Genomic DNA, 27,931 nt, shown 5'->3' with positions numbered 1-27,931 from the left:
TCTGTGTCACTCCAAATCATTAAATGCATCGATCAAATTCTTCATGCTTTATGTAAACAACACCGCGTGTGCGCCACGCCGCTGACGTCGAACTCGTCGTCAGTTGCTGTTCAAATTATTCCACAGGCCCATATAACAATATAGATACTAAATATCAAATAACTAATATATATAACACCATTATCAAACCATCTGTGTCACTCCGAATCATTAAATCCATCCATCCATCCATCCATCCATCCTCTTCCGCTTATCTGGGGTCGGGTCACGGGGGCAACAGCTTTAGGAGGGACTCCCAGACTTCCCTCTCCCCAGCCACTTCATCCAGCTCATCCCGGGGGATCCCAAGGCTTTCCCAGGCCAGTCAAGAGACATAGTCTCTCCAGCGCGTCCTGGGTCGTCCACGGGGTCTCCTGCCGGTGGGATATGCCCGGAACACCTCCCCAGGGAGGCGTCCAGGAGGCATCCTGATGAGATGTCCGAGCCACTTCAGCTGGCTCCTCTCAATGCGGAGGAGCAGCGGCTCTACTCCAAGTCCCTCCCGGATGACCGAGCTTCTCACCTTATCTCTAAGGGAGAGCCCGGACACCCTGCGGAGGAAAGCTCATTTCGGCCGCTTGTATCCGGGATCTTAAAGTTAAAAGTTAAAAAATTAAAGTCCCAATGATCGTCACACACACATCTGGGTGTGGTGAAATTTGTCCTCTGCATTTAACCCATCCCCGTGTGATTTTAATCCATCCCCTGGGGGAGAGGGGAGCAGTGAGCAGCAGCGGTGCCGTGCTCGGGAATCATTTGGTGATCTAACCCCCCAATTCCAACCCTTAATGCTGAGTGCCAAGCAGGGAGGCAATGGGTCCCATTTTTATAGTCTTTGGTATGACCCGGCCGGGGTTTGAACCCACAACCTTCCAGTCTCAGGGCGGACACTCTACCACTAGGCCACTGAGCTGGATCTTGTTCTTTCGGTCACGACCCATAGCACGTGACCATAGGTGAGGGTAGGAGCGTAGATCGACTGGTAAATTGAGAGCTTTGCCTTTTGGCTCAGCTCTCTCCTCACCACGACGGACCGGTACATAGTCTGCATTACTGCCGACGCTGCACCGATCCGCCTGTCGATCTCGCGATCCATCCTGCCCTCACTCGTGAACAAGACCCCAAGATACTTGAACTCCTCCACTTGGGGCAGGATCTCATCCTTGATCCGGAGAGGGCATTCCACCCTTGGCCTCGGATTTGGAGGTGCTGACCCTCATCCCGACCGCTTCACACTCGGCTGCGAACCACCCCAGTGAGAGCTGGAGATCACGGCTTGAAGACGCCAACAGCCACATCGTCTGCAAAAAGCAGAGACGCAATGCTGAGGTCCCCAATCAGGACACCCCCAACGCCTCGGCTGCGCCTAGAAATTCTGTCCATAAAAGTTATGAACAGAATCGGTGACAAAGGGCAGCTTTGGCGGAGTCCAACCCTCACTGGGAACAAATCCGACTTACTGCCGGAAATGCGGACCAAACTCTGGCATCGGTGATACAGGGACCGAACCGCCCTTATCAGTTGGCTCGGCACCCCGTACTCCCGAAGCACCCTCCACAGAACTTCCCGAGCGACACGGTCGAATGCCTTCTCCAAGTCCACAAAACACATGTGGACTGGTTGAGCGAACTCTCATGCCCCCTCGAGGATCCTGCCGAGGGTGTAGAGCTGGTCCACTCTTCCACGGCCAGGACGAAAGCCACACTGCTCCTCCTGAATCCGAGGTTCGACCTCCTGACGGACCCTCCTCTCCAGCACCCCTGAATAGACCTTACCAGGGAGGCTGAGGAGTGTGATTCCCCTATAGTTGAAACACACCCTTTGGTCCCCCTTCTTAAAGAGGGGAACCACTACCCCAGTCTGCCAATCCAGAGGCACCGTCCCCGATGTCCACGCAATGCTGTAGAGGCGTGTCAGCCATGACAACCCCACAACATCCAGAGCCTTTAAAAACTCTGGGCGGATCTCATCCACCCCCGGGGCCTTGCCCCCGAGGACTGTTTTAAATACCTCAGTGACTTCGACCCCAGAGATTGGAGAGTCCCCCTCAGAGTCTGCAGGCCCTGTTTCCACAACGGAAGGTGTGTCTGTGGAATTGAGGAGGTCTTCAAAGTACTCTCCCCACCTACTCACGACGTCCCGAGTCGAGGTCAGCAGCACGCCATCGCCACTGTTAACAGTGTTGACGGTGCACTGCTTCCCCCTCCTGAGACGCCGGATGGTGGACCAGAATTTCCTCGAAGCTGTCCGGAAGTCGTTCTCCATGGCCCCGCCAAACCCAGCAACCGCCGAAGCCGCGTTCCGCTTGGCCATCCAGTACCTGTCAGCTGCCTCCGGAGTCCCGCAGGCCAAAACGGCCCGATAGGACTCCTTCTTCAGCTTGACTGCATCCCTTACCGCCGGTGTCCACCTGCGGGTTCGGGGATTGCCGCCACGACAGGCACCAACCACCTTACGGCCACAGCTCTGGTCGGCTGCCTCAACAATGGAGGCACGGAACATGGTCCCCCGCATCCTCTGGAATGCGGGAAAAGCTCTGCCGGAGGTGGGAGTTGAAGCTCTTCCTGACAGGGGACTCTGCCAGACGTTCCCAGCAGACCCTCACAATACGTTTGGGCCTGCCAGGTCGGACCGGCATCTCCCCCCACCATCGGAGCCAACCCACCACCAGGTGGTGATCAGTTGACAGCTCCGCCCCTCTCTTCACCCGAGTGTCCAAAACATGCGGCCGCAAACCCGATGACACGGCTACAAAGTCGATCATCGAACTGCGGCCTAGTGTGTCCTGGTGCCAAGTGTACACATGGACACCCTTATGTTTGAACATGGTGTTCATTATTGACAATCCGTGTTGAGCACAGAAGTCCAATAATAGAGCACCGCTCAGGTTCAGATCACGGGGGCCATTCCTTCTAATCACGCCCTTCCAGGTCTCACTGTCATTGCCCACGTGAGCATTGAAGTCACCCAGTAGAACGATGGAGTCCCCAGAAGGAGCGCTCTCCAGCACTTCTTCCAAGGACTCCAAAAAGGGTGGGTACTCAGAGCTGCTGTTTGGTGCATAGACACAAACAACAGTCAGGACCCGTCCCCCAACCCGAAGGCGGAGGGAGGCTACCCTCTCGTTCACCGGGGTGAACCCCAATGTGCAGGCGCCCAGCCGGGGGGCAATAAGTATACCCACACCTGCTTGACGCCTCTCACCGTGGGCAACTCTAGAGTGGAAGAGTGTCCAGCCCCTCTCGAGAGGGCTTGTACCGGAACCCAAACTGTGTTTGGAGGCAAGTCCGACTATATCTAGTCAGAACATTTCTGCCTTCCACACCAGCTCAGGCTCCTTTCCAGCCAGAGAGGTGACATTCCATGTCCCAAGAGCCAGCTTCTGCAGCCGGGGATCGGACCGCCAAGGTCCCTGCCTTTGGCGGCTGCCCAGCTTACACTGCACCCAAACCCTTTGGCCCCTCTCACAGGTGGTGAGCCCATGGGAAGGGGGACCCACGTTTCCTTTTCGGACTGTGCCCGCCCGGGCCCCATGGGCGAAGGCCCGGCCACCAGACGCTCGCCTTCGAGCCCCACCTCCAGGCCTGGCTCCAGAGGGGGGCCCCGGTGACCTGCGTCTGGGCGAGGGAAAACGAAGTCCATTTATGTTTTTCTTCATAAGGGGCTTCTGTGAGCCGTGCTTTGCCTGGCCCCACACATAGGACCCTTTTGCCATGAATGACCATACCAGGGCATGAAGCCCCAGACAACATGGCTCCTAGGATCATTGGGGCGCGCAAACCCCTCCACCACGATAAGGTCACGACTCACGGAGGGGATTATTAATTCTTCGTCCTTTATGTAAACAACGCCGCGTGTGCGCCACGCCGCTGACGTCGAACTCGTCGTCAGTTGCTGTTCAAATTATTCCACAGGCCCATATAACAATATAGATACTAAATATCAAATAACTAATATATATAACACCATTATCAAACCATCTGTGTCACTCCGAATCATTAAATCCATCCATCCATCCATCCATCCATCCATCCATCCATCCTCTTCCGCTTATCTGGGGTCGGGTCACGGGGGCAACAGCTTTAGGAGGGACTCCCAGACTTCCCTCTCCCCAGCCACTTCATCCAGCTCATCCCGGGGGATCCCAAGGCTTTCCCAGGCCAGTCAAGAGACATAGTCTCTCCAGCGCGTCCTGGGTCGTCCACGGGGTCTCCTGCCGGTGGGACATGCCCGGAACACCTCCCCAGGGAGGCGTCCAGGAGGCATCCTGATGAGATGTCCGAGCCACTTCAGCTGGCTCCTCTCAATGCGGAGGAGCAGCGGCTCTACTCCAAGTCCCTCCCGGATGACCGAGCTTCTCACCTTATCTCTAAGGGAGAGCCCGGACACCCTGCGGAGGAAAGCTCATTTCGGCCGCTTGTATCCGGGATCTTAAAGTTAAAAGTTAAAAAATTAAAGTCCCAATGATCGTCACACACACATCTGGGTGTGGTGAAATTTGTCCTCTGCATTTAACCCATCCCCGTGTGATTTTAATCCATCCCCTGGGGGAGAGGGGAGCAGTGAGCAGCAGCGGTGCCGTGCTCGGGAATCATTTGGTGATCTAACCCCCCAATTCCAACCCTTAATGCTGAGTGCCAAGCAGGGAGGCAATGGGTCCCATTTTTATAGTCTTTGGTATGACCCGGCCGGGGTTTGAACCCACAACCTTCCAGTCTCAGGGCGGACACTCTACCACTAGGCCACTGAGCTGGATCTTGTTCTTTCGGTCACGACCCATAGCACGTGACCATAGGTGAGGGTAGGAGCGTAGATCGACTGGTAAATTGAGAGCTTTGCCTTTTGGCTCAGCTCTCTCCTCACCACGACGGACCGGTACATAGTCTGCATTACTGCCGACGCTGCACCGATCCGCCTGTCGATCTCGCGATCCATCCTGCCCTCACTCGTGAACAAGACCCCAAGATACTTGAACTCCTCCACTTGGGGCAGGATCTCATCCTTGATCCGGAGAGGGCATTCCACCCTTGGCCTCGGATTTGGAGGTGCTGACCCTCATCCCGACCGCTTCACACTCGGCTGCGAACCACCCCAGTGAGAGCTGGAGATCACGGCTTGAAGACGCCAACAGCCACATCGTCTGCAAAAAGCAGAGACGCAATGCTGAGGTCCCCAATCAGGACACCCCCAACGCCTCGGCTGCGCCTAGAAATTCTGTCCATAAAAGTTATGAACAGAATCGGTGACAAAGGGCAGCTTTGGCGGAGTCCAACCCTCACTGGGAACAAATCCGACTTACTGCCGGAAATGCGGACCAAACTCTGGCATCGGTGATACAGGGACCGAACCGCCCTTATCAGTTGGCTCGGCACCCCGTACTCCCGAAGCACCCTCCACAGAACTTCCCGAGCGACACGGTCGAATGCCTTCTCCAAGTCCACAAAACACATGTGGACTGGTTGAGCGAACTCTCATGCCCCCTCGAGGATCCTGCCGAGGGTGTAGAGCTGGTCCACTCTTCCACGGCCAGGACGAAAGCCACACTGCTCCTCCTGAATCCGAGGTTCGACCTCCTGACGGACCCTCCTCTCCAGCACCCCTGAATAGACCTTACCAGGGAGGCTGAGGAGTGTGATTCCCCTATAGTTGAAACACACCCTTTGGTCCCCCTTCTTAAAGAGGGGAACCACTACCCCAGTCTGCCAATCCAGAGGCACCGTCCCCGATGTCCACGCAATGCTGTAGAGGCGTGTCAGCCATGACAACCCCACAACATCCAGAGCCTTTAAAAACTCTGGGCGGATCTCATCCACCCCCGGGGCCTTGCCCCCGAGGACTGTTTTAAATACCTCAGTGACTTCGACCCCAGAGATTGGAGAGTCCCCCTCAGAGTCTGCAGGCCCTGTTTCCACAACGGAAGGTGTGTCTGTGGAATTGAGGAGGTCTTCAAAGTACTCTCCCCACCTACTCACGACGTCCCGAGTCGAGGTCAGCAGCACGCCATCGCCACTGTTAACAGTGTTGACGGTGCACTGCTTCCCCCTCCTGAGACGCCGGATGGTGGACCAGAATTTCCTCGAAGCTGTCCGGAAGTCGTTCTCCATGGCCCCGCCAAACCCAGCAACCGCCGAAGCCGCGTTCCGCTTGGCCATCCAGTACCTGTCAGCTGCCTCCGGAGTCCCGCAGGCCAAAACGGCCCGATAGGACTCCTTCTTCAGCTTGACTGCATCCCTTACCGCCGGTGTCCACCTGCGGGTTCGGGGATTGCCGCCACGACAGGCACCAACCACCTTACGGCCACAGCTCTGGTCGGCTGCCTCAACAATGGAGGCACGGAACATGGTCCCCCGCATCCTCCGGAATGCGGGAAAAGCTCTGCCGGAGGTGGGAGTTGAAGCTCTTCCTGACAGGGGATTCTGCCAGACGTTCCCAGCAGACCCTCACAATACGTTTGGGCCTGCCAGGTCGGACCGGCATCTCCCCCCACCATCGGAGCCAACCCACCACCAGGTGGTGATCAGTTGACAGCTCCGCCCCTCTCTTCACCCGAGTGTCCAAAACATGCGGCCGCAAACCCGATGACACGGCTACAAAGTCGATCATCGAACTGCGGCCTAGTGTGTCCTGGTGCCAAGTGTACACATGGACACCCTTATGTTTGAACATGGTGTTCATTATTGACAATCCGTGTTGAGCACAGAAGTCCAATAATAGAGCACCGCTCAGGTTCAGATCACGGGGGCCATTCCTTCTAATCACGCCCTTCCAGGTCTCACTGTCATTGCCCACGTGAGCATTGAAGTCACCCAGTAGAACGATGGAGTCCCCAGAAGGAGCGCTCTCCAGCACTTCTTCCAAGGACTCCAAAAAGGGTGGGTACTCAGAGCTGCTGTTTGGTGCATAGACACAAACAACAGTCAGGACCCGTCCCCCAACCCGAAGGCGGAGGGAGGCTACCCTCTCGTTCACCGGGGTGAACCCCAATGTGCAGGCGCCCAGCCGGGGGGCAATAAGTATACCCACACCTGCTTGACGCCTCTCACCGTGGGCAACTCTAGAGTGGAAGAGTGTCCAGCCCCTCTCGAGAGGGCTTGTACCGGAACCCAAACTGTGTTTGGAGGCAAGTCCGACTATATCTAGTCAGAACATTTCTGCCTTCCACACCAGCTCAGGCTCCTTTCCAGCCAGAGAGGTGACATTCCATGTCCCAAGAGCCAGCTTCTGCAGCCGGGGATCGGACCGCCAAGGTCCCTGCCTTTGGCGGCTGCCCAGCTTACACTGCACCCAAACCCTTTGGCCCCTCTCACAGGTGGTGAGCCCATGGGAAGGGGGACCCACGTTTCCTTTTCGGACTGTGCCCGCCCGGGCCCCATGGGCGAAGGCCCGGCCACCAGACGCTCGCCTTCGAGCCCCACCTCCAGGCCTGGCTCCAGAGGGGGGCCCCGGTGACCTGCGTCTGGGCGAGGGAAAACGAAGTCCATTTAGGTTTTTCTTCATAAGGGGCTTCTGTGAGCCGTGCTTTGCCTGGCCCCACACATAGGACCCTTTTGCCATGAATGACCATACCAGGGCATGAAGCCCCAGACAACATGGCTCCTAGGATCATTGGGGCGCGCAAACCCCTCCACCACGATAAGGTGACGACTCACGGAGGGGATTATTAATTCTTCGTCCTTTATGTAAACAACGCCGCGTGTGTGCCGTGCCGCTGACGTCGGACTCGTCAGTTGCAGTTCAAATTATTCCACAGGCCCATATAATGATATATAAACTATATATCAAATAGCTATAATATAAACAACAATTTTATCAAACCATCTGTCACTCCAAATCATTAAATCCATCGATCGAATTCTTCGTCCTTTATGTAAACAACGCCGCGTGTGCGCCGCACCGCTGACGTCGTCAGTTGCAGTTGAAATTGGCAAGTAATCCCTCGCTACATCGCGGTTCGTATATCGCGGTTTCACTACATCGCGGATTTTTGAATTTTGAAAATTTGTGAATAATTTCACATATAAGTCGCTCCTGAGTATAAGTATCCCCCCCACCCAAACTATGAAAAAAGCTGAGACTTATACTCCAAAAAATACGGTACCCTTTTTTTTTTCAGTGCCTTAAGTGATGGTAAAGTCAAGATGGTTCATTTTTTCATTAACGAGCCCAATTTCTGTATTTTTTTATCAGGAAAATTTAATAGGTTAGCATTTTCTATTTTATCCATTCATTTTGAACAAATAATGAAACAATGAATGCCTTTAGAAAAGCCCACTTTTAATGAGGAATCGGGCCACACACCCCATCCCATGTTTTGGTTGATGACGTCACAGAAGGAAGCGATCACAACTTCCTCATTGGACTATCATTTAAAATGTCCAAAAACAGTTATCAATTGGCACCAAACTTTACATAGACATCTCAAATTATGACTACTTTAACATATCGCATGGATTAGCCCCTTCGTGACTGATTTAAGAGCAAGAAATGAGAAGTCCACGTATGGGGTACCACCTCCACCGCCTATCCGAAAAGGAGGCGCTTTAAACGGCCACACTCATCTGAAGGGTCGGCCTCCTAGCTGGAAGTCACGTGCTCCCAGTCTTTCCCAGCCAACAACTGGGGATTGTGACGCAGTATGGGGTGAGCCTTGAGCTGGCTGACACTTTTGTGTTTTTGGACATTTTAGCTATAGTCTGTACATTAATTTCCAGTGAGGAAATTGTGATCGATCATTATGTTGTTGATAATTAATGATATTGACTTGGGTTGTAACAAAAACTAATTTGTCACAATCACAATGTCCCATCACTGGGTAAGTAGTTTTAGAACAGGTCAGCGAGCTATTCCCGTGGTCCTTGGAGTTTATCCTGTGGTGGCATGTTGGTGACCCCTGCGTTAGGAGTTTAGGGTTAAGTATCTGCTCCAATTATGCAATGATTAATTGCAATGGTTTGGTTTAATATAGTACATTTAAATGTAATGAACCTTTCTCTGTTTCAACAATAATGTTTCTTGACCGTCAGGGTTCCCCCTACTGGCGCCCATCATCTGGCTCCTGATTTTTGCTCAGCTCTCAGGCTGATTGACACTGAACTGTCAGACCAGGCTGATCAGGTCTGGGTTATAGGAGGTAGCTCACTGTACAAGGTAACCATATTTATTTGATGGGTTCAATTTTTTTTACTGTCTTTCTGGTGTGGGTCTCGGTGCAGGCAAAGTGATACGCCCTCTCCCTCTCGTCATTGGTGCGAGAAGTCAATGAGGGGTACATAGGCTTGGCATTGCACTGCTCATTACTCTAAGTGATGTTAATATATTATTATAACCCTGTCTTAAAATGAACATTTGCAACCATCAAGCATTAATGTGTCAAAAAAATACTATAGACTCTATAATGAAGCAGATAACTAGCATTGAAATTTTCTGAGAAATAATCAGTTACTGTTGCACTAAGGTTTAATTTACTTTTCCTATTTTTCTTATTGCTGTGGCTTCAATGATGTTTTTTTTTTTACAGAAACGTATCAAAATTAAACGCCAAATATGTTTTGCTCACGGTTATCATACCATCAGAATCTGATACTGACCCATGCCTACAGTCAGCATTATAATACAAGTTGAAGATTCAAGTCAAGTTTATTTATATAGCCCTAAATCACAAGCAGTCTCAAAGGGCTTCACATATACAAAACAAATTTACAATTATTCTCAAAGCATCCCCTGATCTTAAGCTCCCAAGAGGGCAAGGAAAAAAAAAAAAAAAAAAACTACTAGGGGAAAAATGAGAAACGTTGAGAAGGGACCACAGATGGGAGGATCCCCCTTTCAAGATCACCAGGCTGCAATGGATGCAGAGAGGACACATAAAATACATAATATTAAAAAAATCAAAGAAAGTGGATGTCCAAGTCAAAGCAAAGAGCTGCAGGAGGTGCCCTCGATTGTCCTGGCAGTGTCTTTGAGGAGGGTAATCCGCTGCAGTTCCCTCATCTTGATTGGTCCACGAGAATCCAGACAGCCGCTGTCAGTTGGGTGTCACCTAACCACCTCCCCAGCCGGGGAGGGGTGGGGGGGACGGGGGGAGGGAGCGAAAACACAAACTCCAGCCGAATCGGCCACTACAAGTTAATTAAAGGCCATATCATAGAAATGTGTCTTTAAACGTCTTAAATGTTTCTACTGAGGTAGCAGTTCTAATATGCATTGGTAGGGCATTCCAAAGTTTTGGAGCCCGAATAGAAAATGCTCTAGACCCTGCAGACATTTTTTTGGCCCTCAGGGCCACCAAAAGACTAGCGTTTTGCGAGCGGAGGTTACGAGACGGAACGTAAGGAACAACTACGGTCGACGAGATATGAAGGCGCTAAGTCATGCAATGATTTGTAGGTTAATAGAAGAACCTTGAAGTCACATCTTAAATGGACCGGGAGCCAATGTAAGTTGGCTAATATTGGGGTAATGTGATCAAATTTTCTTGACCGTGAGAGCAGCCTTGCAGCAGCATTTTGTACTAACTGTAGACTTTTTATACTGGATTTAGGAAGACCAGAGAATAATGCGTTACAGTAGTCCAGGCGCGACGTAATAAACGCATGTATAATAGTTTCCGCATCACCGGTCGAGAGGATCGGACGAATCTTAGCAATATTACGAAGGTGAAAAAACACATCTCTAGTTATGTTCTTAATGTGCTTTTGAAAGGAGAGCGTTTGGTCAAATATTACCCCGAAATTAGCTACAGTATCGCTCTGAGTGATAGTGTGGTTATCCATAGTTATATTGGTTTCCTTAAATAAGTGGTGATAACGAGCTGGACCAATTATCAACATCTCAGTTTTATCTGGGTTAAGACGAAGGAATTTGAGACATCCATTGCTTGAGCTCCGCAAGGCACGCCTCAAGATTACAACAGTCCCGCGGATTTGTCATCGATAACGGCATATTGAGTGTCATCCGCGTAACATTGATAACTAATATTATATTTTCGTATTATGTCCCCAAGCGGAATCATATAACTATTAAATAGAATTGGTCCGAGTACCGATCCCTGTGGGACACCACACGTAACATTATAGAGCTCAGAGGCTGCATTGCCATGGACCACGCGGTGCATCCTGTCTGATAGATAGGAATAGAACCAGCCTAGTGCTGACCCTGAAATACCAACACAGCTTTTAAGACGCTCTAATAAAATATCGAAGTCTACAGTGTCGAAAGCAGCACTAAGATCGAGTAATAACAATACCGATGAAGTGTTTGAATCCATAGCTATGAGGAGATCATTAGTCCCTTTAGCAAGTGCTGTCTCGGTGGAATGATTAGCTCTAAAACCAGACTGAAAAGATTCATATCGGTTATTGGCGACCATGTAATCAATAAGCTGCTGTGCTTCTATTTTTTCAAGAAGTTTTGCTATGAATGGGAGATTTGAAACTGGCCTATAATTACTGAGACAGTCCGGGTCGAGATTTGGTCGCTTAAGTAGCGGTTTAATGATAGCGGTTTTAAAGGCTGTTGGCACTATCCTAGAGGAGACAGACAGATTAATTATATTTAAGACGGACAGTCCTAAAATTTGAAATAATTCTTTAAATAGTTTGTCTGGAAGCGGGTCGAATAAACATGTTTGTTTAGCCGCACTAACCAATTGCGAAGCCTTTCAAGGGACACGCTTTTAAAATTTGAGAGGGTTATTGCATGATCATCAGCGGCGGTCTCGACTGAGCAATTGGAATGGTCATCTTGATCTCATCCCTAATGGATTCAATCTTTCGAGCAAAAGATTTCATAAACCCGTCACCTTAGTGGAAGGAGCTATCGGGGGTCGGAGTGTTAGCTTTGCCACTGTATCAAATAATTATTTAGGATTGTTTTTATTGAGATCAATACTTGCGAGAAATAATTAGATTTTGCTAAGATTAGCACATCTTTATATTTCAGGAGGCTGTCACGCCATGCCTGATGGAAAACCTCAAGTTTGGTTAAACGCCATTTGCGCTCATGCTTTCTACATAATTGCTTAAGCCTACGTGTTTCATCTGTGAACCACGGAATAGCCATACTACGGCGAGTTTTCAGACGTAGTGGCGCTACAGAGTCGATGGCATTTAACAATGTCGCATTGAATTCATTTGTAAGATTATCAATAGAGCCGATATATGCGGGAAATATGGCAGTTGCCGGCGACAGTAACTCGGATAGCGCAGTCGCAGTTACGGAGTTAATATTACGGCTGCTGTAATTCTGATTGCACTCTTGTCTTTGACAAAGAACTGAAATTTCAAATTTTATTAAGTAATGACCAGACATAACAGTAGTGTATGGCAGTACTGTTATATTTGAGGTTGCCAGTCCTCGGCATAATACTATATCTAAGGTATTTCCATTCTTATGCGTTGCTGCCTGTATGGCTTGCGTAAAACCAAACGTATCAGTTAAAGTCTGAAACGCCGGAGTAAGTGGCTCTGACTGTAAATTCATATGGATATTGAAATCGCCCATAATTATTATATTATCCGCATTAGTCACTACATCAGCCACGGATTCTGAAAATTCATCCAGGAAGCCAGAGTAAGCCCCTGGTGGACGGTAAATAACAGCAAGATAAAATGACGGTAAAGCTATGGATCGGACAGTGAGAACTTCAAATGTTTTAAATACGTTAATCGAACGAGGCCTAAATCTAAGATCGGAAATAGAGATGAGGGCGACATCCCCACCCTTTTTTCGAGGACGCGCCAGCGAGGCCTGCTCTAAAGTGACCTGTCATGAATGGCTCAAACAGAAATCTATATTCCATGAAAGAGTGAAGGCGCCTTCACGGTTAGGATGAAGGCCGTCCTTCCTCAGCAGGTCGGGGCGGCCCCAGAATGAGGACCAGTTATCTATAAAATACAGTCCCTGCTTCTTACAGAAACCAGCCTTCGATCGATTAAGGGAGACTAATCTACTAAACCTCTAATCAGTGCCTCTCTCAGGCAGGGGGCCAGAGACAAATACTCGATGCCGACTCATCTTTCTGGCGAGATCACAAGTCCTCGCTATGTTTTTCTTTGTGATCTCTGATTGCCTCATCCTAACATCATTGGAGCCAACGTGTATCACTATATCTGAGTAGCTAGTGTTGTTGGACCTACGCTGTTGACTAGACCTATTGCGAACAAGCTCCCTAAGATTAGCTTCTATGTCGGGTGCTCTACCTCCAGGGATACACATTACCGTGGCTGGATTTGTAAGCGTGATGTTTCGGGTAATGGAGTCACCTATGACCAAGGTGCGAGAGCCAGTAGACCGAGATGGCTTAGGACGACTATGCTTTTTAACTGGCTCATCGCAGTTAGCAAACCGCTTTGGGCTAATGCTAACTGGGCTAGCGGGCTGACTACAGCCCGCATCTGTGTCCGCCACATCTACGGTTATCGCACTATTCTGCTCTTGCTGGCGGACACGTCCTCTCTAGCAGGGACAACCTCTCGAAGAGATCTCTAAGATCTTGTTTAAATCTGGCAAATATTTCCCAGCTTCAGCGGTAGCTGTCTTTGTAATGCAACTGTGTTAATTGTCTGATTTGAAAATTGGATAAGACAGCCAAAATAATGTCAAAATTTGAAAACCTTGTTTAATTCAAGCAGCTCACTTTTTAGGAATACTATTGGTAGTGCACTGTGGAATGTCCTGTATTAAAAAGACCTGTAAAAAGTTGTCTCACTCGCTATTGTTGCTTTTTATGATGATAATGTTGTAGGAGTTGATGCAGAGCCAAGGCACCAAAAGGTTATTTGTCACGCAAGTCCTGAAACAGTTTCCATGTGACACATTCTTCCCTGAATTCTGCTCAGACAAGTACAATCTTCTACCTGGGTAAGATGAGCATGGTAGTTAGCACTTCGAGATTTCTTTGAACTGTAAAGGGCATTATAAATTAAATGTGTTATATACGTACGTATGTATTATTTTGAATGTGAAAGATGCGGTTGGTCACTTCATTTTTCAGTTGTGATAAATTCCAACACAAGGCTTAAAACATTATTTTTCTTTGCAGGGCAGTTTTGCAAATCAATGACTTCATTTGAAGCAAGTTTCTAATTTTGGAGAGCATTATTTCTTGCAGGTTAATCCCAAGAACCTGAAACAAAGGTCTTTATTAAACAGTAAATAAAATACTGTTTAATTTATTAAACAGTAAATAAAATACAATACTAAGAACATGTCCGGTTGCGGCACGTGAGGCACGAAAAGCGGAGCTCCACATACATTTTACTAATACTAATTCTTGGTATAGAAACAATTTTGATGTGAGAAAAGATGGAATAGAAAATGGAATAGTATAGCAACTAAAGTGACTTGAAGTAGCACAATGACAAAAGGAAGGAAGAATAAAAAGAATGACAATCCGATGGACTGGTCTTGTGCATCTGAGGACGCACCTGTGACTAATCAGTGCCCGCAGGTAACAATGGCAACATCAGAAAATAGTTTCAGCGAAACTCGAAGTAAAATGCAGATTTCTATGAGAGCGATCATACGGGAGGAAATTACTGCTGCAATTAATGCCATCCAGCCGCAAATTGCAGCAGTGAAAGCAGAAGTGAAGCAATGTAACGAAAGGCTCACTCACGCTGAGGAGCGCATTGCACGCTTGAGACCTCACAGGAGCAACTTCAAAGAGAGAATGAGAAGCTGAAAGATAAAGTGGAGAAACTTGAAGAAAAGCCTGAAAAGTTGGAAGCACATAATCGTAAATATAATGTGCGAGTGTTTGGACTGAAACAGAATGTGGAAAAGGGCAACCCAACTGAATATGTGGCACAACGTTTCAAAACAATCTTTAATGAGAAACTTTGAAATGAGCCGGTAATGGAAGTAGCCCATAGAGTTGGCCCAGCCAATCCATCTGGAAAGAGCAATGATTGTCACATTGCAGACACAGTCGTCACGAGAAGCCATTGTAAAAATGGCAAAAGAAGAAGGAGAAATTGCGTTTGAGGACATGAAAATAAGGATATTCCCTGATCTGACGACTGCAGTTGCCAAGCAGAGAGCCCAGTTTAAGGATATAAGGAAGAAACTACGAGATCAGAACATTAGAAATGGAATAATTCATCCAGCCACTCTCGTTGTCACCTACAAAGAAGAAAAGAAATACTTCAAGGATTATGAGAGCGCGGAGAAATATTTCCACACTGTGATCAAGCCCATCTAACAGTGAGTGTCGGTGTTTGTGAGTGCTACCCCCTCCCCCTTCTGTGCCCAACTTCATCCCCCTTATCCTCTGTTCATCTGCAAACATCGGTCAGAGACCACTCTTACCCCCGCCCATCCCAGCCCTGTCCCATCCACCTTACCCTGGAACTGTAAAACAATGGAAGAGACGATTGAACTTGGCCAAAAATATCTGACTGCTACCCCGCCCCCCTTCTGTGTCCAATTTCATCCCTTATCCTCTGTTCATATGCAAACATCGGCCAGAGACGACATTACACCCGCCCTCCCCAGTCCCGTCCCATTCACCTTTCCCTGGAACTGTAAAACAACGAAAGAGACGATTTAACTTGGCCAAAAATATCTGATGGACACGGGCATCTGATGGTGAATATCAATGGACACGATGGAGTGAGTCGAGTTTTTCTTCTTTTACTCTTCTTTCCGGTAATAATTTCCTAATGAGTTCAAATGTAAAGAAATAATGGTCAAAGGTAAAATAAACGATGAAAAAGTTATGTGGATAGCAGAGCTTCAACATGGACAAATATGTCAATGCAAGACTTCATGTTCAGAATTATTTTATTAAATGTTTAATAGTGTATGTTCTGTATGTATGTGAGTGTTGTACAGAGAGCTCCAGTATGGGTTGGCTTGATGGTTGTGAAAGTTACCGTATTTTTTGGACTATAAGTCGCATTTTTTTTTTCTTCATAATTTGGGTGGGGGGCGACTTATACTCAGGAGCGACTTATTTGTGAATTTTTTTCACAAATTTTTACTTGATCATTAACACTTTACTTACTAGTATCACTGGTCACTTCACAAGTTATTTTCACTTTAAACTGCATGAGGGTGCACTATGGCTGTGGAATAATTGGAGCCTCACTGACAATGAGTTCCATTCACTGACATCCGAAGTCGGAGTGACACAGATCATTCGATAAACTTGTTATTTACAGTGCCTTGCGAAAGTATTTGGCCCCCTTGAACCTTTCAACATTTCGCCACATTTCAGGCTTCAAACATAGATATAAAATGTAAATTTTTTGTCAAGAATCAACAAGTGGGACACAATCGTAAAGTAGAACAAAATTTATTGGATAATTTCAACTTTTTTAACAAATAAAGAACAGAAAAGTGGGGCGTGCAATATTATTCGGCCCCCTTGCGCTAATACTTTGTAGCGCCACCTTTTGCTGCAATTACAGCTGCAAGTCGCTTGGGGTATGTCTCTATCAGTTTTGCACATCGAGAGACTGGAATTCTTGCCCATTCTTCCTTGCAAAACAGCTCGAGCTCAGTGAGGTTGGATGGAGAGCGTTTGTGAACAGCAGTCTTCAGCTCTTTCCACAGATTCTCGATTGGATTCAGGTCTGGACTTTGACTTGGCCATTCTAACACCTGGATACGTCTATTTGTGAACCATTCCATTGTAGATTTGGCTTTATGTTTTGGATCATTGTCCTGTTGGAAGATAAATCTCCGTCCCAGTCTCAGGTCTTTTGGAGACTCCAACAGGTTTTCTTCCAGAATGGTCCTGTATTTGGCTCCATCCATCTTCCCATCAATTTTAGCCATCTTCCCTGTCCCTGCTGAAGAAAAGCAGGCCCAAACCATGATGCTGCCACCACCATGTTTGACAGTGGGGATGGTGTGTTCAGGGTGATGAGCTGGGTTGCTTTTACGCCAAACATATCGTTTTGCATTGTGGCCAAAAGGTTCGATTTTGATTTCATCTGACCAGAGCACCTTCTTCCACATGTTTGGTGTGTCTCCCAGGTGGCTTGTGGCAAACTTTAAACGAGACTTTATATGGATATCTTTGAGAAATGGCTTTCTTCTTGCCACTCTTCCATAAAGGCCAGATTTGTGCAGTGCACGACTGATTGTTGTCCTATGGACAGACTCTCCCACCTCAGCTGTAGTTATCTGCAGTTCATCCAGAGTGATCATGGGTCTCTTGGCTGCATCTCTGATCAGTCTTCTCCTTGTTTGAGATGAAAGTTTGGAGGGACGGCCGGGTCTTGGTAGATTTGCAGTGGTCTGATCCTCCTTCCATTTCAATATAATTGCTTGCACAGTGCTCCTTGAGATGTTTAAAGCTTGGGAAATCTTTTTGTATCCAAATCCGGCTTTAAACTTCTCCACAACAGTATCTCGGACCTGCCTGGTGTGTTCGTTTGTCTTCATGGTTCTCTCTGCGCTTTAAACAGAACCCTGAGACTATCAAAGAGCAGGTGCATTTATACGGAGACTTGATTACACACAGGTGCATTCTATTTATCATCATCAGTCATTTAGGACAACATTGGATCATTCAAAGATCCTCACTGAACTTCTGGAGTGAGTTTGCTGCACTGAAAGTAAAGGGGCCGAATAATATTGCACGCCCCACTTTTCAGTTTTTTATTTGTTAAAAAAGTTTAAATTATCCAATAAATTTCGTTCCACTTCACGATTGTGTCCCACTTGTTGTTGATTCTTGACAAAAAATTTAAATTTTATATCTTTGTTTGAAGCCTGAAATGTGGCGAAATGTTGAAAGGTTCAAGGGGGCCGAATACTTTCGCAAGGCACTGTATGTTATAATTATTTGATATAGGGTTTATTTAGAGTAGCAACGTGTATGTTGTTAGACTTCAGTAATTTCCGACTTTCTAGGGAGGCCGTGAAGGCAACAGGGGGGGGAAAGAGCGATCCAGGGCGCTTGTGTGTGTTGGCTCACATGTTGAGCTCATGATTTGTGAAATAAAGAGCCGGTTACAAAACCCGCGTCTTGCCTGGTACTTTGGTAACGCTACAATATAGTTACATACGTAGATCTGTGGAATAATTGGAGCCGCCAACTGACAACGAGGCTGACGTCAGCGGCGCACGGACGTCCGGAATCAACAGCTGTGTTTTTTGGTTCTTTTTTGACACAGAGGATGAATATTCCGGTGGATTTAATGATTTGGAGTGACACGGATGGTTTGTTAAAATTGTTGTTTATATTACATTTATTTGATATATCTAGTCTGACGTCAGCAGCGCACGTAATTCCGGTGTCAACAGCTGTTTTTTTTTGTTTTGTTTTTAAGTGACACAGAAGACGAAGATTCTGATGAATTTATTGATTTGGAGTGACACGGATGGTTCGATAAAATTGTTGTTTATATTACATTCATTTGATGTATCTAGTCTGACAACAGCGCGCACGTAGTATTTCCGGCGTCAACAGCTGTTTTTTTTTTTTTGTTTTTTTTTCAAGTGACACGGAAGACGAAGATTCTGATGGATTTATTGATTTGGAGCGACACGGATGGTTCAATAAAATTGTTGTACATAATTGGGAAAGAATCGCCATTTTTTTTTAAACATTTTTCAAAATAAATGTTTACTAATTTTTTCTAGCTTTGCGGGCTCGACTGGGGAAACATGTCACGTGACCGGGACGAGCGTCTTGACCTAAATTAATTGATCGTCCAAAAAAAAAAAATTCTGTGCGGCTTGGTACCGGTCCGCGGACCGGGGTTTGGGGACCACTGGATTAGATGGTAGACTGCTGAAAATGGTGGCAGATTTGATTGCCCCGGTTATTTGTCATATTATTAATCAAAGCTTAATAAAAAAAGTTGTGTCGACAAGAATGGAAAAAAGCAAAAATAACACCACTGCCAAAGAATGCAAAACAGTCATTTTCTGGACCAAATAGTCGCCCTATAAGTTTGCTCCCTGTGTTGAGCAAAATCATGGAAACTGTTGTTTGTGATCAAATGTTATTTTTCTTTGAATGATTTAAACACAGAATATCAACATGCATATAGAGCAGGGTACTCCACAGCTACGGCCCTAACTCAAATGACAGATAATTGGTTGATGAATATAGAAGAAAGGAAATTAGTTGGAGCAGTTTTGTTAGATTTCACAGCGGCTTTTGATATTATTGATCATGAATTATTAGTTAAATTTGGAATGTTATGGTTTCTCACATGCAGCAATAACATGGTTTAAGAGTTATTTAACAAAGAGAAAACAACAAGTGTATTTCAATGGTAGTTATTCTGATGAGAGGGAAATCAGCTGTGGAGTCCCTCAAGGGAGTTGTTTGGGACCTTTATTGTATACTATCTTTACAAATGACTTACCACTGGTATTAAACAAAGCCCCAATATCAATGCATGCTGATGATTCTACTGTATGGTTGTCATCAACTAAATGTTCAGAGTTAAATATGTACTTAAAGTATGAATTACAATCGATGGTGGAGTGGATTAGTAAAAACAAGCTGGTTCTTAATGTCTTAAAAACAAATTGGATAATATTTGGCACAACCCATATCTTAAAAACAACAGCCTGAACTACCGTAATTTTCGGACTAAAAGTCGCTCCAGAATATAGGTCGCATTTTGGGGGGAAATTTATTCGACAAAATCCAACACCAAGAACAGACATGAACGAGCAACAACAGGCTCAACAACGAAGAGCTGAGAACGGGCCTGACGTAACATTCAGAGTTACTGAAAAAAACTATTACATAAATAACACGTTTATAAAACCATCTGTGTCACTCCAATTCATTAAATCCATCGATCGTCCTTTGTCAACAATGGGTGCACGCCACTGACGGCGCTTCCACTTCAAAATATTCCACAGGCCCATATAACGATATATAAATTTTATATCAAATAACTATTATATAAGCAATAATATTATCAAACCATCTGTGCACTCTAAATCATTAAATCCCTCGATCAAATTCCTCGTCCTTTGTCAACAACGCCGCGCGTGCGTGCGCCCTGACGTCAGCCTCGTCGTTATTCCACAGATCTAGTATATAACTATATTGTAGCGTTAACAAAGTACAAGGAAAGACGTGGGTTTGGTAAACGGCTCTTTGTTTAACAAAAAAAACTTCCAGGCGTGTGGCGGCGTGGACTTCCAGCCACGGAAATGGAAGAGAGATCCATAGAATATGACCTGGCGTGCGTAAAAGCCATGACCGAGCCCCATCCACCGTCCCCGGACAGCCACCCGGCCGAGCGCCGGCCCCCGACTTCTATCCACGGAGGTGAAAGCGAGCTCCGTAGAGAAGGACCGGGCGTGCGTAAAAGCCATAATAGTTTTTCAAACCTTCTGTGTCACTCCAAATCCTTAAATCCTTCAAACTCTTCGTCCTCCGTGTCACTTAAAAACAAAGCCGCTAATGATGCCGGTAGTACGTGGGGCCCTTCGTCATCTTCGTCCTCCCGTGATCAATCTTTGTCCTTTTTGTAAACAACCGCCGCGTCACGCCTCGCTGCTGACGTCACTTGAAATTCAAATTACAGTAATCCCTTGCTACATCGCGGTTCGTTTATCGCGTTTTCTTTTTTTTTGGAAAATCTTTGAAAAAATTCACATATAAGTCGCTCCTCATTATAAGTCGCCCCCCACCCAAACTATGAAAAAAAACGCGACTTATAGTCCGAAAATTACGGTAAGTCTCATAATAAATAACGTAGGTGTGAAACAAGTACAAGAAACAAAACTACTTGGTGTTGTGTTAGATAAACTGTTGTGGACTAAACATATTGATATGATGGTATCAAAATGGGAAGGGCTGTTCCTGTTGTAAGAAGATGTGCAGCTTTTATGTCATTAAGGTTAGCTAGGATAGTGGTACAGTCTTTGGCTTTGTCTGTTTTAGATTATTGTCCAATGGTATGGTCTAACACAGTGGTCCCCAAGCACCGGGCCGCGGACCGGTACCGGTCCGTGGGTCACTTTGTACAGGGCCGCCAAGCCACACAGAAAAAAAAAAAAAATTGTTTTAATCGACGATCAATTAATTCAGGTCAAGACGCTCGTCCCGGTCACGTGACATGTTTCCCCAGTCGAGCCCGCAAAGCTAGCAAAAATGAGTAAGTATTTATTTTGAAAAATATAAAAAAATTGGCGATTCTCTCCCAATTACATTCGTCGGTTCAGGTCAAGACGCTCGTCTCGGTCACGTGACATGTCACCTCAGTTGAGCCCGCGAAGCAAGCAAAAATGAGCAAGAAACAGAGATGTTTGGAAAGCTTCTTCGGAAAGGGAAAAAAGCCCAATGAGGAGACGGAAGAAGAAGAGGCTACGACTTCTAAGAAAAGGAAAGCTGCATTTAAAAGACTATGACGCGCCAAGCCCACTCTGCATAATATGTGGCGACAGGCTAGCTAACGAGGCAATGAAGCCCTCAAAACTGCTTCGGCACATGGAGACCAAGCATCCTGCATTAAAAGACAAACCTTAACCACTTCGGGTGTCATTGTCTCCGATTACGCCTAGATGGGACCGGCTTGTTTCTGAGAAACAAGCTCAGTGCTCCCACTAATTCAACGTAATGGTGAGTTTTATTTTTGTCATTTGTACTTGTTTTTATGTCAGTCGTATCATTTTATTTCATCGTATTTATATATTTATTATAAATGTATTATTTATTTATTTATATAAATGTATTATTTATTTATATAAATGCCGGTCCGCGAAAATATTTCTGACATGTAACCGGTCCGTGGCGCAAAAAAGGTTGGGGACCACTGGTCTAACACATCACAAGAAAACATTAAAAAATTACAAACTGTGCAAAACAGAGCAGCAAGAACAGCCGTGCATTGCAATTATAGAACAAACATAATAGTTATGCATAATCATTTGGGCTGGCTATTGGTTAAGAATAGATTACTTTATTCACTGATGGTTTTCTTTAAAAACATTCTAACAACAAAAAAGCCATCAATCATATACAATAAGTTATATTATAGTTCCGATAGACATAGCCATGAAACTAGACATGCTATGAGAGCAAAGTTTACACTACCAACAGCGAAAACAAATGCAATTAAACGAATGGTAACCTATAGAGCGATGAATCAATGGAACAAATTACCACATAGTATAACAAGAAAAATTGTAAAATCATGTTTAAAAAGTTAATTAAAGAGTATCTGTTTGCTATGGAAATATAATGAAGGATAAGTATAAGCGTATAACATCTTAGAACAGAAACAGTTCTTTGTAAGTTATAATGTTGTTGTCAAGTCTGTATTTGTTCTGGGCCAGATTGATTTGGAAATTATGATGGTAAAGTATATATACGATTGGGCTGTTGAGGCGTGTAAGGTATGTGAAAGAAAGAAAAAAAAACTATTGAATGAGTAACAAATGTATTATGTAAATTGACTGAGGGAGCTCTGTGTTGTCTGTGTAGTGTGTTGTGTAACTATGTATCTTTATTTTAGTGTTGTTAAGTTATGAATGTGACTGTGTTGTATTTGACTATGTGAAGAATGGTTTAAGGACCCCAGAAGAGTAGCGCTGGCATTGCCAGAGCTAATGGGGATCCTAAATAAAACAAACAAACAAACAAACAAACAAACAAACATCAGTGTAACGAATGATTTTTTTTTTTTTAACTATTTTTACTTCTTAAGTTCATATTGTGTATAGCAGCAATATATGGGGTGTTCCATTCTTGGGCACATTTCATGTACTCGTATCTGCTGAACTAAGAATGGTAATAAGATACAACTGGTACCATTTTAAAGCTATTTTTTGTAATGCCAATGATTTTCTTATTTTTAACATCCAGTTATGGCATTCACTCAAGCAGAACACGCATTTTGCATGTGGCCAATGGTGCTCACATTGAACAGCTTTAAACATTCCATAAAATACTTGAGATTGCAAGCGTTCAAAATTTCTCACATGCATTTTTATATTCTTAATAGTTTTTTACATCTTCAATGTGGCCAAGACTTCTAAAACACTCCATATTATTATTTGTATGTAGAAAAAATTAATTTCCTTCATTTATTTAACCAGATAAAAAACTCATTGAGATTAAAAATCTTGTTTCCAAGAATGACCTGGCCATTTTTCAGTGGAACAATTTCAAACAAATATGAATTTCAGTTTAGACTTAGTATTTCTGAATGTGTTTTATGGTACAGTAAAGCGAAGTTGATTTAAAAAAGTCAATTTAGTCAATTTATTTTATCTCTGCAGTTTGTCTGCAACATTGTAAGCAGTGAAATCTGGTAACTTAATGTAAATGGAAGAAAATACTGACTCTCAAAGTTGGTCAGCGTTTGACTATTTGGCTTGACCATGCTTTCTGAAAAGAACCGAGGTCTAGTCTGCAACTACAGGAAGCATTTTTCTGAGGTCATAGCTGCCAAGTGGCTCAAGCAGTTTAAAGACAAACATTTAAATTTTTCCACAATGCAATTGACTTTTGCATGTCATGTTCAGTAAAAACACGGAAACATTCAGTAAAAACATGGAACTGCAATAAAATTTGATTTCTTATATGAAGCCTCTGCAGTCAGACGGAAGTTGAAACTATTATTTCACAATATAGTACATAAAATATAGCGCATTTTTGGTATAAAACCAGAAGTATTTCTATAGATTTTTACACAAGTTCTGATTCATAGTTATAAAGGTTAGTTGGATTTTAAAATCGATATGAAACCCTAAGTGCAGTAAGTTTTATTTTGCTTACAGGTTTCCAGGAGTGCCACATGGCCTGCAAGAAGAAAATGGTATCCAGTACAGATTTGAAGTCTATGAGAGCATTGCACATTGATGTCAATTATACAGTAAAGAAACCTCTGAAAAGCTGAAAATTCGTCTTTGTACTTATTGTAGCCGTTTATTCTGTTATAAATGGTAACTTTAAATGAAAGGAAAAGTATTTTTTGCAGATATGTCGTATGATTTCCACAATATACCGTATTTTTCGGACTATAAATCGCGTTTGTTTTCATAGTTTGGGTGGGGGGGGCGACTTATACTCAGGAGCGACTTATATGTGTAATAATTCACATTTTACTTGATCATTAACACTTTACTTACTTACTAGTATGTATGCATGTTATTTTCACTTTAAACCGCATGAGGGCGCACTATGGCTGTGGAATAATTGGAGCCTCACTAACAATGAGTTCCGTTCACTGACTTCCGGAGTCAGGAGATTTTATGATTTGGAGTGACACAGATGGTTCGATAAACTTGTGATTTATGTTAGTTATTTTATATATAGTTTATTTAGAGTAGCAACGTCTATGTTGTTATATTTCAGTAGTTTCCGATTGTCTAGCAAGGCCGTGAAGGCAGTGGGGGGAGGGGGGGACGGGAAGCGCGATCCAGGGCGCTTGCTCATAGCACTGTGTTGGCTCATATGTTGAGCTCTTGTTTTGTAAAATAAAGAGCCGGTTACCAAACCCACGTGTTGCCTGGTACTTTGGTAATGCTGCAATAACGTAGTTCTGTGGAATAATTGGAGCCGCAACTGACGACGAGGCTGACGTCAGCAGCTGTTTTTTTGCTACACAGCGGATGAAGATTCCGATGGATTTAATGATGTGGAGTGACACGGATTGGTTCGTTAAAATTGTTGTTTATATTACATTTATTTGATATATCTAGTCTGACGTCAACAGCTGTGTTTTTTTTTTTTTATTAAAGTGACACATAACGAAGATTCCGATGGATTTAATGATTTGGAGTGACATGGATGGTTCGATAAAATTGTTGTTTATATTATTGTTATTTGATATAGTTTAAATATTGTTATATGGGCCTGTGGAATAATTTGAGCTGCAACTGACAAGTCCAACGTCAGCGGCGCGCCACACGCGCCGTTGTTTACATTAAGGACGAACAATTCGATCGATGGATTTAATGATTTGGAGTGATACAGATGGTTTAATAAAATTGTTGTTTATATTATAGTTATTTGATATATAGTTTATTTATCGTTATATGGGCCTGTGGAATAATTTGAACTGCAACTGACGACGAGTCCGACGTCAGCGGCGCGCCGCACATGTGCCGTTGTTTACATAAAGGACGAAGAATTTGATCGATGGATTTAATGATTTGGAATGACACAGATGGTTTGATAAAATTGTTGTTTATATTGTGGAATAATTTGAACTGCAACTGACGACGAGTCCGACGTCAGCGGCGCGCTGCACACGCGGCGTTGTTTACCTAAAGGACGAAGAATTCCATCCATAGATTAATTGATTTGGAGTGATACAGATGGTTTAATAAAATTGTTGTTTATATTATAGTTATTTGATATATAGTTTATATATCGTTATATGGGCCTGTTGAATAATTTGAACTGCAACTGACGACGAGTCTGACGTCAGCGGCGCGCCGCACCCGCGGCGTTGTTTTCAGAAAGGATGAAGAATTTGATCGATGGAGTCAATGATTTGGAGTGACACAGATGGTTTGATAAATGTATTATGTATGTTATAGTAATTTGAATAACTGTTAATGTTACATCAGGCCCGTTCTCAGCTCCTCGTTTGTGTTTATGTCACGTTCGCATACCGTATCGTTTAGCCTGTTTTTGCTGGTTCATGTCTGTACTTGGTGTTGGATTTCGTCAAATAGATTTCCCCCAAAATGCGACTTAAACTCCGGTGCGACATGTTTTTTCCCCCTTTAATGTGCATTTTATGGCTGATGCGACTTGTTCTCCGGAGCGACTTTTAATCCAAAAAATACGGTACTTCATTGGTGCCAATATTGGTGAGCAGGACTGTATTTTGGTGGCTATTTTTCTCACCCAGAAGTTGCCTGGTTCACAATAAGCCCCTCGTGGCTGAAGTCAGAAGGAAGCTGCACTGTGACTGACTTTTTTTTTTTCTTCACTGAAAACCATGTTCTATTACTACATTCATAGTTATTTATAAATATTAGATGTTTTGGAATTAAATCAAATATTTTTTTAGTTAGCATAATAGTATAATGCATAACTAAATATAAGTATGGTCAGTCAGTTGGGACATGTACGTTTACTATATTGTGCACTGTATATATCATAAGCTGTAAATGCGATATGAGATCGACAGAAAAATTATATGCACCTGAACCTTGGTTTTACGCGCTTTGGTTTGGTCCTAGACCCGAGTTTATAAAGATATAAGGACCGTACGAAGCTAAATGATTAGCGCGTGGACCTTAGAGCGCTAGTGATTCAAATTCCGTGACTAATTTAAAGGCGTTTGATAAGACGTCGGAACAGCACTCCTTTGTACGACCACAGATATATCGGTAAGGGCGGTGAAGGAATGGGGTCGAAATACAAAAAGGCCTGCCTAGCAACAAAAACAGATATGCTCAAACCTCATTGAATAAAGTACATAAGCAGAAAAGTATATTCACATATTAAATCAATAAAAGAAACATTTTAAGCATATAATTATACCTACACACCAAATCAATAAAGAAGACATAACTAGACATTTTTGATAGGTGGTAATGACAAAGGTTTTTATAACTTTATGATCTGACATATATTTCTGAGCACTTTGAAATAACAAATGTTTTTTGATATATTGCCTGAATAGCTTAATGACCCTTAAGGAACTGTTTAATGCATGCCTGATGATTTTCTAAACCACGGACACTGCCAAAGTCGTCTAAAAATGTTCAGTACTTGATTGTATTTTATGTTTTGACTAATGCTAGACGCCAGTTTTCGATTACTACTGAACGTTCTGCACAGAGGGAAATATTTTGCCTAACAAAGAAAAGATACGGTTGGAAGCATGATTAAACTAAGAATATAATGACGTCAGCAAAGACATGGAGTATCAAAAGAACAAACTTTGCATAGTCAGGGAACATTAATAGATTAATGATGTCACAGCCAAAAAGCTCACATAATTTCGTACAAAATGACAAAATTGAAAGAATGATGAAAGAATGAGGTGCGACAGTGTATGTGCAAGAATGGAGGAGAATGTTTACAGGAAGGTCACTTGGAGATAAAAACCAGCAGGTGCCAGAGGGAGTCAGCCAAGGACTCGGCCAAAGATGATCGCCAAGGCCGAAAGACGGGATGAAAGACAACAGCCCCCACCCAAGGACTCGGCCAAAGATGATCGCCAAGGCCGAAAGACGGGATGGAAGACAACAGCCCCCACAGCCCACACACACTGAATCGCCCATAACCAGCACCCACTCCCATGGAATCAGAATCTCCTGCGAACTTGCCACACCCCCTGACTCATCACCCATCAAACTCGGCCCACACCGGCATGTGCAACTGAATATAAGCTGACCAAAGAACCTTGAACGTTGCCTTTTCTGAATGGAGACTTTCTGCTCTTGAAAGGCCCAGCGCTGTATTGTACTTTCCTGAAAACAGAGCTTTCTTAACAAGAATTGTGATTGAACTCAACCAACCTGTGTAAGTCTAATTTCTGCTTCAGTGTCTTGGCATTTTCCTAAATCTGAAGAAATCAAACGAGCATGCAGTGAGTAAATTGGATAACAGGTGATTGGCAATGGCTTTTGCCGTGAGGCGCAGATAGCGCGCTCCCTAATTTGTGGACAAAATCCAACAGCTGTTTGGTCTTTATGACTACTTATGCTAATAGATAGGGTGTCCGTACATGATCGCTACCCTGATTGGTAATCTAATCATTTTTAATAATTATATCGTATTAATCTTGTCCAGAATAATGACATTATTCCCTAAATGCAAACACGTGTATCATAGTAGGTAATTCCCTACTGCAATTTCCCCATACACTTGTATGCATGGCTCTGATTTTATTACATTTCAAAGACTTTCTAAATCACGTGCTTTTGGGATTAACATGATTCCCAAATACTGGACCCCAAAGTCCTTTTAAAATCGAGGTTCAGCTGCATTGAT

The 27,931-nt window shown here is 44.5% G+C and overlaps 1 protein-coding gene across 1 annotated transcript in view; it reads left to right on the top strand.

Annotated features, from left to right (window-relative positions):
• The window catches only part of dhfr (dihydrofolate reductase), a 47,550-nt gene extending 23,675 nt beyond the window's left edge, over nt 1-23,875 (top strand). The window contains exons 4-6 of the mRNA XM_037259560.1: nt 9,063-9,186; nt 13,784-13,899; nt 23,752-23,875. Coding sequence (XP_037115455.1) covers nt 9,063-9,186; nt 13,784-13,899; nt 23,752-23,833 — 322 coding nt within the window. The 3' untranslated portion in view covers nt 23,834-23,875. The remainder of the gene's footprint in view (nt 1-9,062; nt 9,187-13,783; nt 13,900-23,751) is intronic.
• Nucleotides 23,876-27,931: the final 4,056 nt, after the last annotated feature.

Source organism: Syngnathus acus, chromosome 9 (genome assembly GCF_901709675.1).
Source record: "Syngnathus acus chromosome 9, fSynAcu1.2, whole genome shotgun sequence".
Taxonomy (NCBI): domain Eukaryota; kingdom Metazoa; phylum Chordata; class Actinopteri; order Syngnathiformes; family Syngnathidae; genus Syngnathus; species Syngnathus acus.
Note: the sequence above shows the minus strand (reverse complement) of the source record. Positions and strands in the feature narration are given on the sequence as shown.